General features: G+C 35.6%; 1 protein-coding gene across 5 annotated transcripts in view; it reads left to right on the top strand.

The window, feature by feature from the left end:
• Nucleotides 1-16,556, top strand: part of SLIT2 (slit guidance ligand 2) — a 376,497-nt gene that overhangs the window by 238,089 nt on the left and 121,852 nt on the right. For 3 of the 5 annotated variants that reach the window (XM_042936808.1, XM_042936806.1, XM_042936804.1), the window contains 4 exons: nt 1,939-2,010; nt 4,572-4,735; nt 5,944-5,955; nt 6,896-7,034. In XM_042936808.1, coding sequence (XP_042792742.1) covers nt 1,939-2,010; nt 4,572-4,735; nt 5,944-5,955; nt 6,896-7,034 — 387 coding nt within the window. The remainder of the gene's footprint in view (nt 1-1,938; nt 2,011-4,571; nt 4,736-5,943; nt 5,956-6,895; nt 7,035-16,556) is intronic. The other 2 variants (XM_042936807.1, XM_042936805.1) reach the window with 1 other exon arrangement.

Here is a 16,556-nt window from a genome sequence, read left to right as displayed (position 1 = left end):
AAAGAAAGTGTGTCTTCTAGATCGGTAGCCTCTGTGCCCTACTTTACTGAGAAGTTCAAGTGAATCCCTGAACCCCTGAACACCCCAAATCATACCATTCACAACTGCAGCCTCCAGCTGGCCAAAAGTGGCCTCATAAATGTATCCTGCTTTCGTCCAAACAGATGTAGCCCACAGACTCTTTGAAATGTCCGAATTAGTTGCCAGTATTTAAAAATTAGGAGGACAGATCTGAAATTTTCTGTTTCCAGCGTCTCCTGAGAACATCAGATCGGTTGGCAGCCTTCCATTAGCACGGAGCAGTGGTCCATCGGAGCTGAGGACTAGCTGCTATGAGAGAGAGTGTCATCGCTCGCTTACCAGGGTCTCCAGTGGCCCCAGCCCTCTGCCTGCCTCACTCCATCTCTCGTCCCTGTTGCGTTTCTTAACACGCATCCTGCTTCTCTCATTTACTTCCCTGCCCAGCCTCCATTGGCAAGAGAATTTGCATAGTCTAGATCAAACCTTTCTCCATTGTCAAATTGCATCTGTGGGCCGTTGATCCTGTCATCCTGCCTCCCTCAGGAACTTGCCCGCTTTGCTTACCACATCATGGTGTCTTCTCCATACTAGAATCATTGTCCGTATTCGCATTGCACAAACACAGCCCTGGGATAGCCTCCTTCTCACTTTCTTGTCATAACCAGACTTCCCCAAAGGGAGAAAAACAATCTCTTCTTCATGTTATTAATTATAAGGTTTTATAATTTGTACTTCATCTTCCCACTTGGACAATATGCTATTTTAGAACAGGTTTTATGCCTGATTTATTTTATGCTGTTCCATGTTGCCATAAAATGAAGAGCCAGCTAGGAAATATTAGATGAATGAATGGGTAGCAGTTGTAGTAGTAGTAGAAAAGCCATAATAATACAACAATGCCTGTGTTAGGGGAAAAGTAGTAACAATTTGAACCAAGCAAGAGTTATGCTTATTTTCACCATCTCTCCCTTGGCCGCCCATCTTCCTGACTCCAGCATCCAGAATCTGCGTGATCTGTACTGCATGGAAGTTTGCAAGGGACAGGATATGTGCCTAGACTTAGAAGTATTAGAATGTACAGGGTGCCTGGGTGGCTCAGTCGGTTAAGCGTCTGACTTTGGCTCAGGTCGTTATCTCACAGTTCGTGAGTTTGAGCCCTGCATTGGGCTCTGTGCTGACAGCTCAGAGCCTGGAGCCTGCTTCGGATTCTGTGTCTCCCTCTCTGTCTGCCCCTCTCCTACTCGTGCTGTCTCTGTCTCTCAAAAATAAACATTAAAAAATTTTAAGTAAAGAAGTATTAGAATGTATTAAGCTTTTAATAAACTGCCCCAGCCTGTCACTTTATCCCTACCCAATGCAAGTACCAAATGTAGATATCGTTCTTACTACTCAGATTTCAACAACGGCTGATGTCCACAACAGAGAATAATTAGCAGGACTGTGTTCCGGGATCTGACAAAACCAATTCTGTGCTATTGCTATGAAATTTAATTTGGAAATTTCAAATATGTTCATTTACTCATGACACTAATTATACATAGTGCCCCTCTAAGGAAGCGTAACTGCCCAATTTTACTAATTGTTGACTGCCTCGTGTTATTCCTTAACCAGGGTCATAAATACACACACATGCATACCCATGGTGCATAAAGCAATATGTGAATAGTCAAAGATATTATGGCTAAAGACATAAATCTGTAATAAATATTTAATAAAGCTGAATGCATAGTAAAGTGTTAAAGTATGGCATTTATTTATCCTCTTGTTTATAACATGAGGCATTCTTTATGCCTTCTCTACCAGATAGTTGTCCTGCATAAACATAGTTGCAAGAAGCATTCTCTGTATTATTATATAGAATGATCAGTAAATTTTAATTACCTAAAATTTCTAACTTTTTTTTGTTTTATTCTACAGCACTCTCAACAATAACAACATTACTAGACTTTCTGTGGCAAGTTTCAACCATATGCCTAAACTTAGGACTTTGTAAGTAGCCGCAATGTATGTATGTCAATGTCGTCAATTCAGGGTTCCCCTTAAGTACCATTTTTAGTAAACAGAAAACAGTACCACAAGTTCATTATGGGGTAGACCAGGAAAACACCACTTTTTAAAAAGTACTAGATATGGTATTTGAATAAATGAACTATTATTCTGAAAACATGAAAGCTTTCCTTTAAATGATATGCATTATAGAAAGTTGGAGGGGGGACGTTTACTTTGAGCTATTGTGGAGGTCACATTTCATTAAGAAATGTAAGACTCCTTGATTGGCTGTCAGAGATGATAAATGGTAAATCTTTATGATTTTATTACTGTACAGCAAGCCGACCTAATAAAGCTAAACTGGCTCTCCAACACCCTTTGTAATGTAAAATTACAGCATAACCCTCCAGTGCTTCTATAATTAAGGTTGTGTCAGCATTTTTATTTAAAAATGTCTTTTCAGGAGATGGACATTAAAATATTTTAGGTGAATAAAAACTTGTTTCCTAGTAAAGTATTTGCTACAACTATTTTTTTTTCTCTTGGAGAAAAAATAATCTTTAAAGCTCAGCATGGGGATATTTAGTTAAAGCATTTTCAGAGATAAATCTCATTTGAATGGGGTTTAAGAATCACCTTGACCTTAAAAATACATTATATACCACATGTGGGAAATGGTGGGAAACATAACCAAAGCTTTGGAGTTCTGGAATAATATGTGTTTTTAAGTAGGGAACATAAATTTTGATTGGGTTTTCAAAATAGTTTTCATTTTACAGTAGGTTATAACTGGAAACATATAGCTTTTATTTTTTTCTCTTTAATGAAAAATCATTTGAATTGCCAGCTTTTTAATGAATTAGGTAATACCAATCGTAAAGTCCTTTTTTTTTTTCCCTCTCTCACTAAAATGTAGCTCTGTGCATGATACAACACAACATGATCATTTCCTTGGAATATGATTTAACAAAATAAAGAAATTCTCAAAGTATGCAGATATAACATAAATTTTATTTCCTTGGTACTCTTCGGTTGAGCCTAATTTGACCAAATTAATACCAAATATAGTTCACTCAGACTATATTTGATGAAATTAGCTCCTCATTACCTTTAGCTGATTTTTAAAAACAAACTGAACAAGCTCTTAATCCTTGAGAAAATAAAGCCACCAAGACTGTAGAAATATCCATCATCCACGTTTTTGATAGTATGCCTTATTTTCCTACAGAAATCCATTAGCGTTTGTCTTGCTAATCAGGTTTTTAAAGTTTTATGTTCTCTCATTTCAAATTTGTACACACCTAATTGGATTATTGTAACGTGCTTGGTTTAGATGAAAATATTTAGAGAACAGCGAGGTGGATGGAGTGTGCTAAGCGGTTTCCAAAGGATGCCACTCTGACTTCCCAACAAACTGAACCGGAGGTCACCCAGCTTTCCCAAAATGTAGCAATGTGGCATTTTGTTTGGTGGCATGCCGTCTAAGTTTTGATGCAAGACAGTTTGTTCCATATCTATAGGCTCAAGGAGAATGTAAAATAGTCATCTAACTTGAAATTCCCTTGCTTTGGTTGTTTCATTATTCTATATTATCATTGCTACTTAAAAATTCCACTTTTATGTTCCAATTATCTTTCTGGACTGAGTTCCATGTTTTAATATCCATTACTGTTATTGGGTTAGAATTGAGCACATCAGCTAAAAAGGACTAAAATGGTATTACTGTGTCATAGATGATTCTGGAAATGATGCTTTGATTTATAGTTTTGGATGTCCTTTTCTTTAGTTTGAGAAAACATAAAAGCCAATTTGAAGTCATTTACCTAATTTAGTGGATACATTTGTCTGATATTTTATTAATGGAAAAGTGCTATTTGCCACTTGGAATGGATCCATGCTCTGGTGTGGATCCCTGCCAACATAGAGAGGGGGCTCACTTAATTCCTTCACTCCTAGCCATTTATGTCTTTTCATTTCAGTTCCTGCTCTTTGAGGATAGGGTCCCAAGAGCCCAAAGCAGCTAATCCCTTTTTCTGCTATTAAACAAAAAGAAGGAAATCAGAATAGGGACATGAAAGAAGTGTTTTATATTGAATTATTATTCTATCTTGTTCAGCAAAAAACGAAAGTGACCTGCTAAAAAGATTTTGCAAGCAGTTTTTACAGAAACTAACAACAGCAGGACTAACTGATAACTCATACTGGGAGCCACAACTTTTATTTATATGGCCCCGCCCCCACCCCACCCCAATTGGCCACCAGTATGTGGACTGCAGAGCAATTTGCCTTGGACATACCTATTTCTTTTTACCGTTTTGAGTGAACATAGGAAAACTATTTTTATGGTCGTGTTCAAGCTTCTGTATATTTGCTTAACTTGGCAGTAAATGAAGAGTAAGTTGATTCTCATCATTTTTAGAAAAATAATTAGGTTGGGACTTAGTAAGCTTTATCTACTTACATGTTAAGAAATAAAGTTACATATTATTATTAATACATTTTTTAATTCTTGGAATAACTATTTTGTTTTCTTGCCTTAAACGTCCCTTCTTCTTATGTAGTCGCCTCCATTCGAACAACCTATATTGTGACTGTCACCTCGCCTGGCTCTCTGACTGGTTGCGACAAAGGCCCCGGGTTGGTCTCTACACTCAGTGTATGGGTCCATCCCACCTGAGGGGCCATAATGTAGCTGAGGTTCAAAAACGAGAATTTGTCTGCAGTGGTAAGAGAGAAAGAACCTTTATGTTGTCATATTATTTTTTGCTTCTATGTAAGAGAGCAGTGGAGAACGCATGCTTTAAAAGTTTCAGTGTTTTGCTCACTAACATGTGCAATTGTGCACTAATCACTCCATGGAAATCCTCGGTTTCAGTGATATTGATAATATGTTCTAAGGCATTTGTGCATGATTGGCCATTACAGATTACTCGTACTTAATGTATGATGAAAGGTTTTTCAATTTTCACTTCTGGGGAAATATAGGAGATTCCTAGATTTAAATTCTGTTTGCTACTTATTTTGCTGTCATGTAATAATTTAGATCTACTTTTATGTTAACAAATGGAAATATGATTCATCTTGCTGGAAAATTCAGGAAAGTATCTCAAATCTAGTTGCAGAGTGACAAAGCACTTTCCGTGCATACTAGTGGTTCACCTCTACAGGAAAGAGATAAATGAGTAGCTTTAGTTATGAAAATCTGAAAACGAAAATTAGGCGTGACCTATGTAAAATATCAAGTAACATTTACTTAGTTCTTTCTATATGTTTGATCACCAGCCTAAGTATTTCACATATACTTAGCTCATTTCACCTGCCTTAGAACAACTGTAGTGAGATATAATATTATATCTATATTAGAGATTAAACTGTTGAGAGGAAAAAGATGCTAAGTAGCCTTGTCCAAGGTCATATAGTTGAATCCATGGATCTCAAGCTTAGGCAGTCTGATTGCCAATTCATATATATTTATATTTATGTTTATACTTATTTATAAAATATTATGTTACTATTACCTGATCCATATTAGCATAATTTATTATATATGCATGTGTGTGTGTGTGTATATATGTATGTGTATATATATATATATATATATATATATATATATATATATGTATATCGTTCTGCTTCAGAAGTGTCTGTTCAAGATACAGTCACACAAAATGTTTAAATATATATAACACATCACAAATAGTTCCTTAGAGGATTGAAGACATATGAGTACAGAATTCTCATTTATCGTTCTCTTTTAGACCCTGTTGTGTACGTCTCCACACTTTTTATAACCCAAACAAAATTTTCTTATAATGTCATGGAATGTTCTCCTTAGGTCTGATTGCTTTTTAAGAAAATTAAATAATGAAATGACTAACAAACTGTTACTAACCACTTTTTTTCTCTCTTCACTTTTCCCTTCCTGTTTTCTAGATGAGGAAGAAGGCAAGTTCATGTTTCTTTTTTAGACTGAGACTATTTTTGTGACGTTTGAGAGCTTGTTAAGAGGGCTTGGGTTAGTGACTGGCCTGCAGCCCCTTCCCGGCATTCTGATCGCTCAGGCCCTCTCCCTGCAGATCAGAGAGGGTTTGTCCTGCTCCAGTAAACAGAGTGTGTGCAGATTCCCATTCAGTACAGCACGGCCGCCATTCTGTCGTTCATCATTCCAACAGTGAAATCTCATTTCAAAACAGTTTTGTTTCCAAATACTGAGTAGTAAAAATACATACACACAGGTAACTACTTAATGCTAAAATCGCAGGCTATGGAAGCCAAAAATAGAACTACCTAGCTTAACAATTACAGAATGGCTTGTTACAAACTATTATAACTTCAAAGAAAATGCAGATTTTGAACCTACCAAGATTTGAAGCTTAGCAAGATCTAATTTCCCCCACATTTATTGGTACATGATTACTTATTTAGAATCAACAGTTATGTCTGTTCTCCTTTCTTTTTTTAAAGTACAGTACAGTATGCTACATACATTTAGTAAAGACCAAATTCTCGTGAAGCTTATTAGAAATGAAATATAGGTTAGTCTGAAACTGCTGCTTTTTTTGGAACTCAGAATCGTTTTGAATCAAATTCTAGTTTCCGGTCTGAGTTTAGCCTTTCTTAACAATTATTTCAAGTGGGAAAAATTATCATTTTCATAATTAGTTTTAAGAATCTCATTTGCTTCATCTGAGTGTTGACCCAGAACTATAAATGCATGCATGCTTCCTAAAATATATCTTAGAAATATAGGCCCATTTTATGCTCAGATATTTAGAGAAATACATTTCTGTTAAATAATGTGTTTTGTTGTTTGAGATGAACTCGTAAATTTCACAATGATGAATTTCAGGAGGGAAACTGTTATTGTTGTTTGTTTCTCTTTCAGGTCACCAGTCATTTATGGCTCCTTCTTGCAGTGTTTTGCACTGTCCAGCTGCTTGTACCTGTAGCAACAATATCGTAGACTGTCGTGGGAAAGGTCTCACTGAGATCCCCACGAATCTGCCAGAGACCATCACAGAAATGTATGTGCCCTGAAATTCCCTCTCATCTCTCCACCTCCACAGTGACCCAAACCATGACTTTCTTTAGAGACTCTGGGTTTATCGAAGGCAAATATGCATCAACTAACTTAGACAGATAGTCCTTGCAGAATTGTACTGAGCCTTACTCTGTTGAAGAAATTACCTTGTTGAAGAGGCTAGGATTTTTCTTTCTTTCTTTCTTTTTTTTTTTTTAACATAGGTAGAATTAAAAAGAGTGCACTTTTAGGATAAATAGTTCTTTCCCTTTTCATTGGGAAGGTGTTAGTAGGCTATTTAGGAAAAAATAAGAGTGGTTGTACATAGTCTGACCATTTGGATCTGGAGATCTGCTCGTGTCCAGGTTCTAAAAGAAGGACCAAACTGGAGTAATAAATCATAGGAACGACAGAACTAGATGATGTTCTGCCTCTTTAAGAGCTCACTTTTATAAAATAGTGTCGCTGTTTTGTTTGAAATATTGTATGGTCTACCATAAAGTATAAAAAAGATATAATTATAAAGTCAAAATATATAAAATTTTTAAATTAGTGAGCATTTTAACCTATTTGAACCAATGGCTGTCTCTACCAAAAGTTAAATTGTCTTGGCAAAGAATTTCATATCTATTTTGTATGCAGATGCTGGGTGCATTGTCCTTGCCAGATAGAAGTCATGTGGATAAAACAAGGTCATGTAAGATGTCAAATGAACTGTTTTTCTCACCTTGAGAAGAAAGCATTAGGGAAAATCTTTACCTCAATATCCATTAACTAAGACAGCACCTCATAGCCACTCAGCTCATCATATTATTATTTTAGAGTTCAGTTCCAAAGTTTAAATAAATAGTTTTGAGTGTTTTGAATTGAAATGGTAAAGTAAGATTAAGTCCTTATAAGTCTACGTAGTAGGCACAAAAATTAAGTTATTTTCAAAAACTATGCATTTTTTGCCAGTTAACTGCTCTAATTTACTTTACATGTTACTAATGTTAATTCACAAGACCCACTAACATTATTTAAAATATCTAATATGTGCTTAAAAGTATTCTTAGAGCTTTGCAGTGTAAGACATGATCATCTGTGAAGACGCTAGAATCTGTGGAGGTTTGGCAAAGACATGAAATAATGTATGCACATAGTATTATAGTCATCGAAATTTTAGTCAATGGAAGCTACTTTGCTCATAGAAGACATTTATAAGAATTTTTTAGCTGAACCTTGAAAAAAGCGTAATATATCGTTTTGGAAGAGGTGGGTGACATTGCACAAAAGAGAATTGTCAGGGATGAAGGACAGAGGTGGTGGTGAGCATTATGTTTTAGAGATTGTACAGTCAATCCTAATTAGAGTAATAGGTGCGTGTTGAGGCATCATGCAAAATAATGCCTTAGAAAAGACATCTACGTATAATTTTAAAGCCACAGATTAATGAAGGATTTTATCTTAATCAGGAGAGGTAATATAAGAGGAACTAGATAACAGACATAGTAAGTTTTCAAATAGGGAAATAATATATTTATCTATCCAGGCAACAGCATTTATTAGGTAAACACTTATTATTATAAAAGGCAGCATGAATTTTCCAGAGATCTTCCATCAAGTGACTAGCAAATTGGACACAAATTGAAAGCTATGACATGAGGTACAAATTAATACACGTTGTAAGAGGGGAACAAATGAAGTTCAAGGCATTTATGCAGAGGGTGTAAAGTGGGGGTCAAGTTACAGTGGTTAATTAAAGGCAGAAAGCTTTAGTTAGAAGCACAAGTCAACCTACCATTCACCATCTGTGAGACTGTAGGCAAGTTATTTATTCTCTGCAAGCCTGTCTCCTCACCTGAACATAAGGGTTGTTGTTCATTTGAAGTGAAATAATACATATGCTTAGTATATAGTAGTAATTCAATAAGTGATACTTTGATCGTTGAAGTCTTATTATAAGAGGTAACATCCGGGATAGGCCTTGAAGAATTGGTATTGAATGGAAATGCAAAAATGAGGACAGGGCTTTCAAAATGAACGGAACATCATAAGCGTAGGCACTAACGATGGAAATGCAAGATACAACCAAACAGGGGCTCAGTATGGCATTTGGAACCCAAGAGAATGCAGGAAAATAACATTGGAAAGGTAGACTGGAGCCAGTTCATAGAAGGCCTAGATAGTATAAGGACCTAAGTCTTTATTTGGAATGCATTTGAAAACAGTAGTTTTAATCTGAATCTCCAAGAATTAACCTTACAGCTGTGTGCCAGCAGTTGGCAAAAGGCCCCATTGCCAGGCAAGAGGCCTACGTAGGTGGCTATCATGTTGATGGAGGGGAGATGTCATAAAAGCAGGAGTTGTGTAGCTGTGGGGTAAAAGCAGGTAGGGTAGTTAATATAGGAGCAGAATTCATGGGATTGGGTATTTGGTGAGATGAGGGACTAATGGAGAAAAATGAGCCAAAGATGATGCCAGAATTAAGTGTGAGGGATGGGGAACTGGTGGTTTTATTATTGCATGTAAGAGGCTAAAGGGAAGGACAAAAGTTGGAAAGAAAGATGACGGTGAACAAAATTTGTGAAATCCTGAAGCACCGATGGGACTTTTAGAGGTACCAAAATAATACAGACTGTGGTAACTTGGAGGAAGACAAGGACTTGAGGCAAAGATTTTGGAGTAATTAATAATACAAAATAAAAGTTGATGGTTAAATCCATGAAATGGCCAATAGAAAGGAGAACAGGAAAAGAGAAACCCAAGAGAACTCAGTAAAAGCAGCAGAGGGCCAGAATAGGTAAGAGAGGAAGGAGCTTAGTTTATCTGCGAAAAGGGTTTTTTGAAAAAAGACGATTGTCACTATGAAGGACAGAACAGGATTGATTTGAAGATGCAGAAAGCTGCAATCATTAGGAAGTCAGAGACAATGCTCTTAGAGAGAAATGAGAGTGTGAGGTGGTAAGATCTCTGTGGGAGCACACAGGAGCCAGTGGATCAAGTCCTGATTATAGGAAGGACTGAAACACCGCCACGGATTGACAAAAGACCAGTGAGTTGTAGATATAACAGACCAAAAGTAATGTGTGATATTTAAAGTGGTTTATCTCATGTAGGCTATTTTATTTTTCACAACAGAGTGTTTCTTCTATTTTGTATGCTGTATAGATTTTGTATTATTGTGGAGTTTAGTACATAAAAGTTACACTAAATAATATGTCCCATTGGGTTTGCCTGTATTGAGGTATATCAGATAAAGCTACAATAAATTAAATTGATAAGTAAAGATGAAAACATATGTGAAGCTCTAGGTGAATTTCACTTCTCTGATTATTACATTATCAGCTTTATCAGTAGAGCATCTGGTAATAAATCATATTGATCTTCAACTCCAACAAAATACCCCATTACCATTCATTATAGTGGCGTAACGTACTAGCTTAGTAACTCATTTCTTGTATTACTCTTTTATTTTTATTAGTATAAAGAACATCAGTATGATTCATAAAATGTGGAAGTAAAGCTGTACATCTTTTTTTTTTGTTTTTATAGATTCCAAGTTTTTAATTCAAGATGAACTGAAAATTATAACTTCCCTTCATATTTTTCAAATAATTTTTAATCTGGATTTTGCCATAAATTATAAGTAGAATTTCTTTACTGCAAGTTGTCAGGCATTTCATTCAATGCTGTTGAGTTGATTTCCTTCTGTGTGTGCTATGTCTTTATTCCTGCACCTGTCTCGTCATAGAATTCTAACAAAAAGAAAGTATGTAAGTGCTACATCAAGGAATGATCTACTGCCTGTTATTCTAGGTAGAAAAACTTGACTCAACTATTCTTTCTTCTGCATTGTGCTTACAACTATAATTTCACACTTCTGGTATTTGCTCAGGCAATTATTTGTTAAGAGAGATGGGAAACATTCTTTTAAAGTTAGAATTGGAATAATTTGTAGGAGGAGGAGTGGAAAGAGACCAACATCTATCTAACAGTGTTGGATGCTGCACGCACATTATATCATGTGATTTTTCTCATTGACTTTTGATAGGGGTGTTTATGGAATCTTAAAATAGGAAAACTAATGCAGGAACATATGCTAGATGAATGTTGGTGGATTTCTCCAAGAAGCCTCATCATCCTGATGATTTTAGATGGTCCAGGATCTGTCATCTCATTTGTTGGGAATCTTATTCTGCATATACATTGATAGATAGATAGATAGATAGATAGATAGATAGATAGAATATAGATATAGAGATAATGTGTGTATAGTTATTATATTTTGTTTATATATGTATATTTGCGTGTTTATTTAAACCTGTCTACCCTACTGAAGTAGAAACTATGAAGTCAGAGGCAGGAACTAGTTCTGTTCTGATCACCACTGAATACCCAGGTACAAATCTAGAATGTGGCATATAATAGGCACTTGATAAATAGCAAATAAATACTTACAGAATAAATGGATAATTTAAGCATTTACAGTGCAATTATCTCTAAAATAAGCTATATTGAACAAGATTAAAAATAAAACCTGAAGAAGGAGCCCGTTCTTTCCGTGTAGAAAAAAAATGGTGCTTTTAAGTATACAGTAAATAAAAGTTAATGAATAGGATATCTAATGGCAAGAGCTAAAATGGGGCTATAAATACTTAAAATTCATTTGTTCAATTTCTCTATTCCCCATACTGGCTTGGACTCCACTCTCTACATGTGTCTGGGAGCTCCTTTTTTTTCTCTGTTCTAGGCCGACCCATTCAGTATCTACTAGTAGCCTCCTTCTTTAGATACATTAATTCAATCACTCTATAGTTAAGTCTTAGACATCTTTCTCCAAGGCCATATTTTTCCGGTAATGAACCTTCTAGACATTTACCTCAAATCCTTCAAAACTGACAACTTCACTTTGCTGTTTGTTTTGTTTTGTGAATAAGGCCCACAATGTTAAGAGATTGTGTTTAAAAGTGTTTTCAGTTGTGAAGCAGCTATGCTGGCCTCAGTCTGAGACTTAACTTGATTCTGGAGCTCATGTTCTTTCATTGATCCAGCTCCAAAGAAAGATAAACATGGCGTGGGCTTGTTGGGCGACTGTAGAAGAGAGAATTGAAAAAATCAGAAGGAAAAGCTAGCCGATACTCAGAAAAACAGGGCAAGAGAAGCTTTGAGAAACTTACATATGAAGAGAACATAGATGGAGCATAAAGGCAGGCATTAAGGTATAGGAATGTGTGCAAAACTAAGAGCTATTTCATATTACTTTCTACTACAACTATTATATACACTATTATAGTGTGTATCATCTCTCCTATTCTCTGTCAAATATTCTCACATGTCCCTGGATTTATCTGCATAGAACTTATAGCAGTTGAAGTTGGTATTTTGATTAATATCAAATTATCCTTAATAGACTGTAAGCTTAAAAAGGGCAGGGCTGTGTCTGTTTTCCTTATCATTTCTGTGCCAACACTTAGCATAGTGGGATGGAGTAAAGAACAGTGTTGGGGGCAAATAGAAGGGGTCCAGTGTACACATTCTGGAGTGCCTCCAAACCTCCATTCTTCATGATGAACAGAAAATGTGACAAGGGAATATGGACTAATGAAGACAGAGAGGGAAAAATAGAATGTGGAGTAATAGAAGGTAAAGTAAATATAAAAGAAAGAAGCTCTCGGGGCACCTGGGCGGTTCAGTTGGTTAAGCGGCCAACTTTAGCTCAGGTCATGATCTCGTGGGTCGTGGGTTCGAGCCCCGTGTCCAGCTCTGTGCTGAAGGCCTAAAGCCTACTGCAGAGTCTCTTGTCTCCTTCTGTCTCTGTCCCTCCCCCACTTGTACTCTCTCTCTCATTCTCTCTCTCTCTCTCTCTCTCAAAATAAATTAAAAATATTATTTAAAAAAAAAGAAAGAAAGATCTTACCCCAGCTGAAATCTTCCCAGCATTTTGCTGCTTTGAACTCTGCTGTTTAAAACCTTCTTTTCATACAGATAGAAGGCCTAAGGCAAGTCTTACGTGATCTGGCCCATGGCAACAAAATTATTAATAGCAAATTGATTCTCTATATATCAAATCCTCAGAATTAATTTCTTACATCACGTTTGAGTATAAAATTTTGAGTATGGTATGATGGATTGCTATAAAGTAGACATTTAGTTCTCTTCAATCTAGTGATAGATTTTCTGTGGCATATCACCTGTTCAAACCATTATGCAGAAGTACCATAAATCATGGAGAATAGTTAGTAAGAACATAGATTGTAGCAATTTAGTAGGTCTTGTTTACCTTTGTCTGACTGCCTTCACTCTTGGTTGTTTAAGACTCCGAAGCTGAGAACCATACAATTCTTTCCTTCATTTGTTTCAGAGAAGGAGGTCAGGGAGAAGCTCAAATTATGGAAAAGGAAAAGAAGGTAGGAGAGTTCTCAGGTCTTCTGAGGTTGTCTCAATGTTTTCTAAGATGGATTGGAAATTCTCAGAAGCTATAATGCATTTTTTTTCCGACACACTATTCAAATAGGTGAAATGGAAAGGAAACTCATCTTTGTGTAAACTATGGGTCTGCTTTTACTCTGCCAGCAATAAAGAAGGTTCCTTCAAAGAGACTCACAATGATGGAGGTTAGATGTGAGGGCTCAGAGTACTTTGCTCTTTTTGTTTCCTCTGCGTCACTTCATGCATGATTATAAAGTGAAAAAAAGAAGGGGCTCTTAAATGCTGTATCTTATTACAATCTTTTATGATATTGAATATAACTTAATTTTTAAGTTTATTTATTTGAGAGAGAGTGAGTGTACTGGGGGAGGGGCAGGGAGAGAGGGAAAGAGAGAATCCCAAGCAGGCTCCGTGCCATCAGCACAGAGCCCGACACAGAGCTTGAATTCACTAGCTGTGAGATCATGACCTGAGCTGCAATCAAGAGTCGGTCACGTAACCCACTGAACCACCCAGACGCCCCATGAATACAACTTTTAAAATGCATGTTTTCTTCCATTTCCGTTTAGACATTCTTCCCATGTACATTTAAGCCCTTTTTGCAGGCTGTTCCTGCCTTTGCCCCTTTCAAATTTTTGAATCCTTAATTCTAATAACTAATACTTGCCAAACTGAATCCACATACTGTATGTCAAAGTCATCTGACTTTCTGTAGGGATGCCAAAGTTCCATTTGATTAACCTGTTTTTAAATCACCCATTCTACACTAGCTTCTTAAGAGAGTTATAGGTGTTCATGAAATTAGGTGTGACGTTTTATTTACCATGGACTCAGTGATGTCTCAGCTAATAACACAGCTAGTGCTGTTATTGTGTTATTGGTTGATTTTCTTCTCATATGCTAAAATTTTGAAAATAAAAAAGTAAATGCAGCATGCCGTTCGACTAATTTTTATAACACATATAAATGACCTTGACTCTGCCTTTTAGACAACATAGATAAAATGTCTAAATAAAGCGAATTATGCCATTTTAATATAATTTGGTGTGAAAGAAATAGTCCATAATCTGAGTTTGCCTTGCTAAATAAAAAGTAGGCTGATAATTTCAAAGTGAGTTTTCACTGTGAAAGTATTTAATTGTGTCATTATGAAAGTATTAAAAAAATTTAGAGATACATCCAACTTAAGAGTTATGAAGCACAAGAGAAAATAGGCAAAGTTAAGAAAGTAGTATAAAAATGAAAGTTTATTGATAGTTTTACTAGAGCATTTGATAACAACTGGAGAACTTTGTTAGCATTTTGAAGTTTTACACATTCCAGATATTTTTCTTACCTCAGATCCACTCACAGAATTAAGCTAGCATATAGCATATGCCAGACTTCTGGCTTTGCAGTTTATATTCTTATAATTTTGTGCTTTGCATGCTAATGAATAACACTCTCATATTCTATGTCTAGTAGAAATAATTATGACCTAGTACTTTAACAAAATCATCTTGTATCCAGCCTTTTTTTTTTGATAAAAGAAAAATACACTTGTTTCGGACCTACTGAAACACAATGTAGGAAGCTATATGTTTCTGAAGGTTAGCAGAAACCTTTCAATTCTTTTGTAATGTAGAAAATAATGTCATACGTTTTTAGCCAAACCAGATTTCAAATATGGAGCTATCATTCTACGTACCTACTTTGATGTGGAGAATTAGCTGCATTTATGTATTTGGTTCTGAATTTCTTCCAACAGCAGAAATGTGCTATGTAGCCCCCAAATCTCAGGCAGAAACTAGCTTTTCTTCTATCAAGTAATATAATTTTGTCTAGAAATGTCACTAAGTAAACAATCTTAAGATCAAAAGAAAGCCGTCATCAAAGTATATACATAAACCAGTAATTCAGCTCTGATTATATGCTAACATAGTTACAATTAGAAAAACAAAATAGTGTGAATCCTTTCTGACAATGTATTTTATGGGATTGGTAGTCAGAAAGTCATTTGATGTGAAAGAAGTTCATGCAAACTTTGCTCATTCTTAATTTTTATTTCCTTGTGCTTTTGGATTATATTTGCTGCATTTTATTATGATTCCATCCTGAATTAGGGGCCCAGAAAAAAGACATCATAATTTAGCTTCCTACCGAATGCAGAGAGCCAATTCATTATTCAGTGAACAAAACAAAGATCTCTATCATGTTCCCTCAGAACAAGCATTTCATATGTATTCTTAGTTATCAGTAGCCATGCTTAGTATAATCCATACAGTATCTTTGATAATTCCACAGCAAAAAAAAAAAAAAAAAAAGTAAGATAAATTATATAAAATAAATTTATAAATTCAGCTATACTTGTAGTTCCGTAGACCATTCTTGAGTTCACTAATAATATTGGAGTGCTTTCATATTTATTTTGGCAGAATTTTCAATTTCATGTGTGTATCTTCAATAATCTTTAATTGTTATTGAGTGAAATAGGGAGATAACAATCTTTAAAAAGCTGCATACATCCATTATGTGGATAGAATCACTGTTTATTAATCATATGCATTCATGATAAGAAAATTATGACCTATTTCCCCCCAATTTTTTTCTTTTCTCCTCCCAATTTTATTGAGGAATGATTGGCAAATGCAATTGCATATATGTAAAGTGTACAATGTGATTGTGATGATTTGATAAACTCATCAAATCATTGTGGACTGATTGCCAAGATCAAGATAATTAACACATCCATCACCTCACATAGTTAACATAGTTAACTCGTGTGTGTGTGTGTGTGTGTGTGTGTGTGTGTGTGTGTGGTGAGGACACTTAAGATCTACTCCCAATATTGTATTATTAGCTATAGTCACCATGCTATACATTAGGTCCCCAGAACTTACTCTTTTTATAACTGAAAATTTGTAGTCTTTGACCTACATCTCCCCATTTCCCTGTTCCCACACCCCCTGGTAACCACCGTTCTATTCTCTGATTCAATTAAATTGGAATTTTTTTTTTTTTAATAATCCACATACAGGTGATAGTATACAGTATGTGTCTTTGTCTGATTTATTTCACTTAGCATAATGTCCTCCAGGTTCATCTGTATGGTTGCAAATGACAGAATTTCCTTTCT

Source organism: Panthera leo, chromosome B1 (assembly GCF_018350215.1).
Source record: "Panthera leo isolate Ple1 chromosome B1, P.leo_Ple1_pat1.1, whole genome shotgun sequence".
NCBI lineage: Eukaryota > Metazoa > Chordata > Mammalia > Carnivora > Felidae > Panthera > Panthera leo.
Note: the sequence above shows the minus strand (reverse complement) of the source record. Positions and strands in the feature narration are given on the sequence as shown.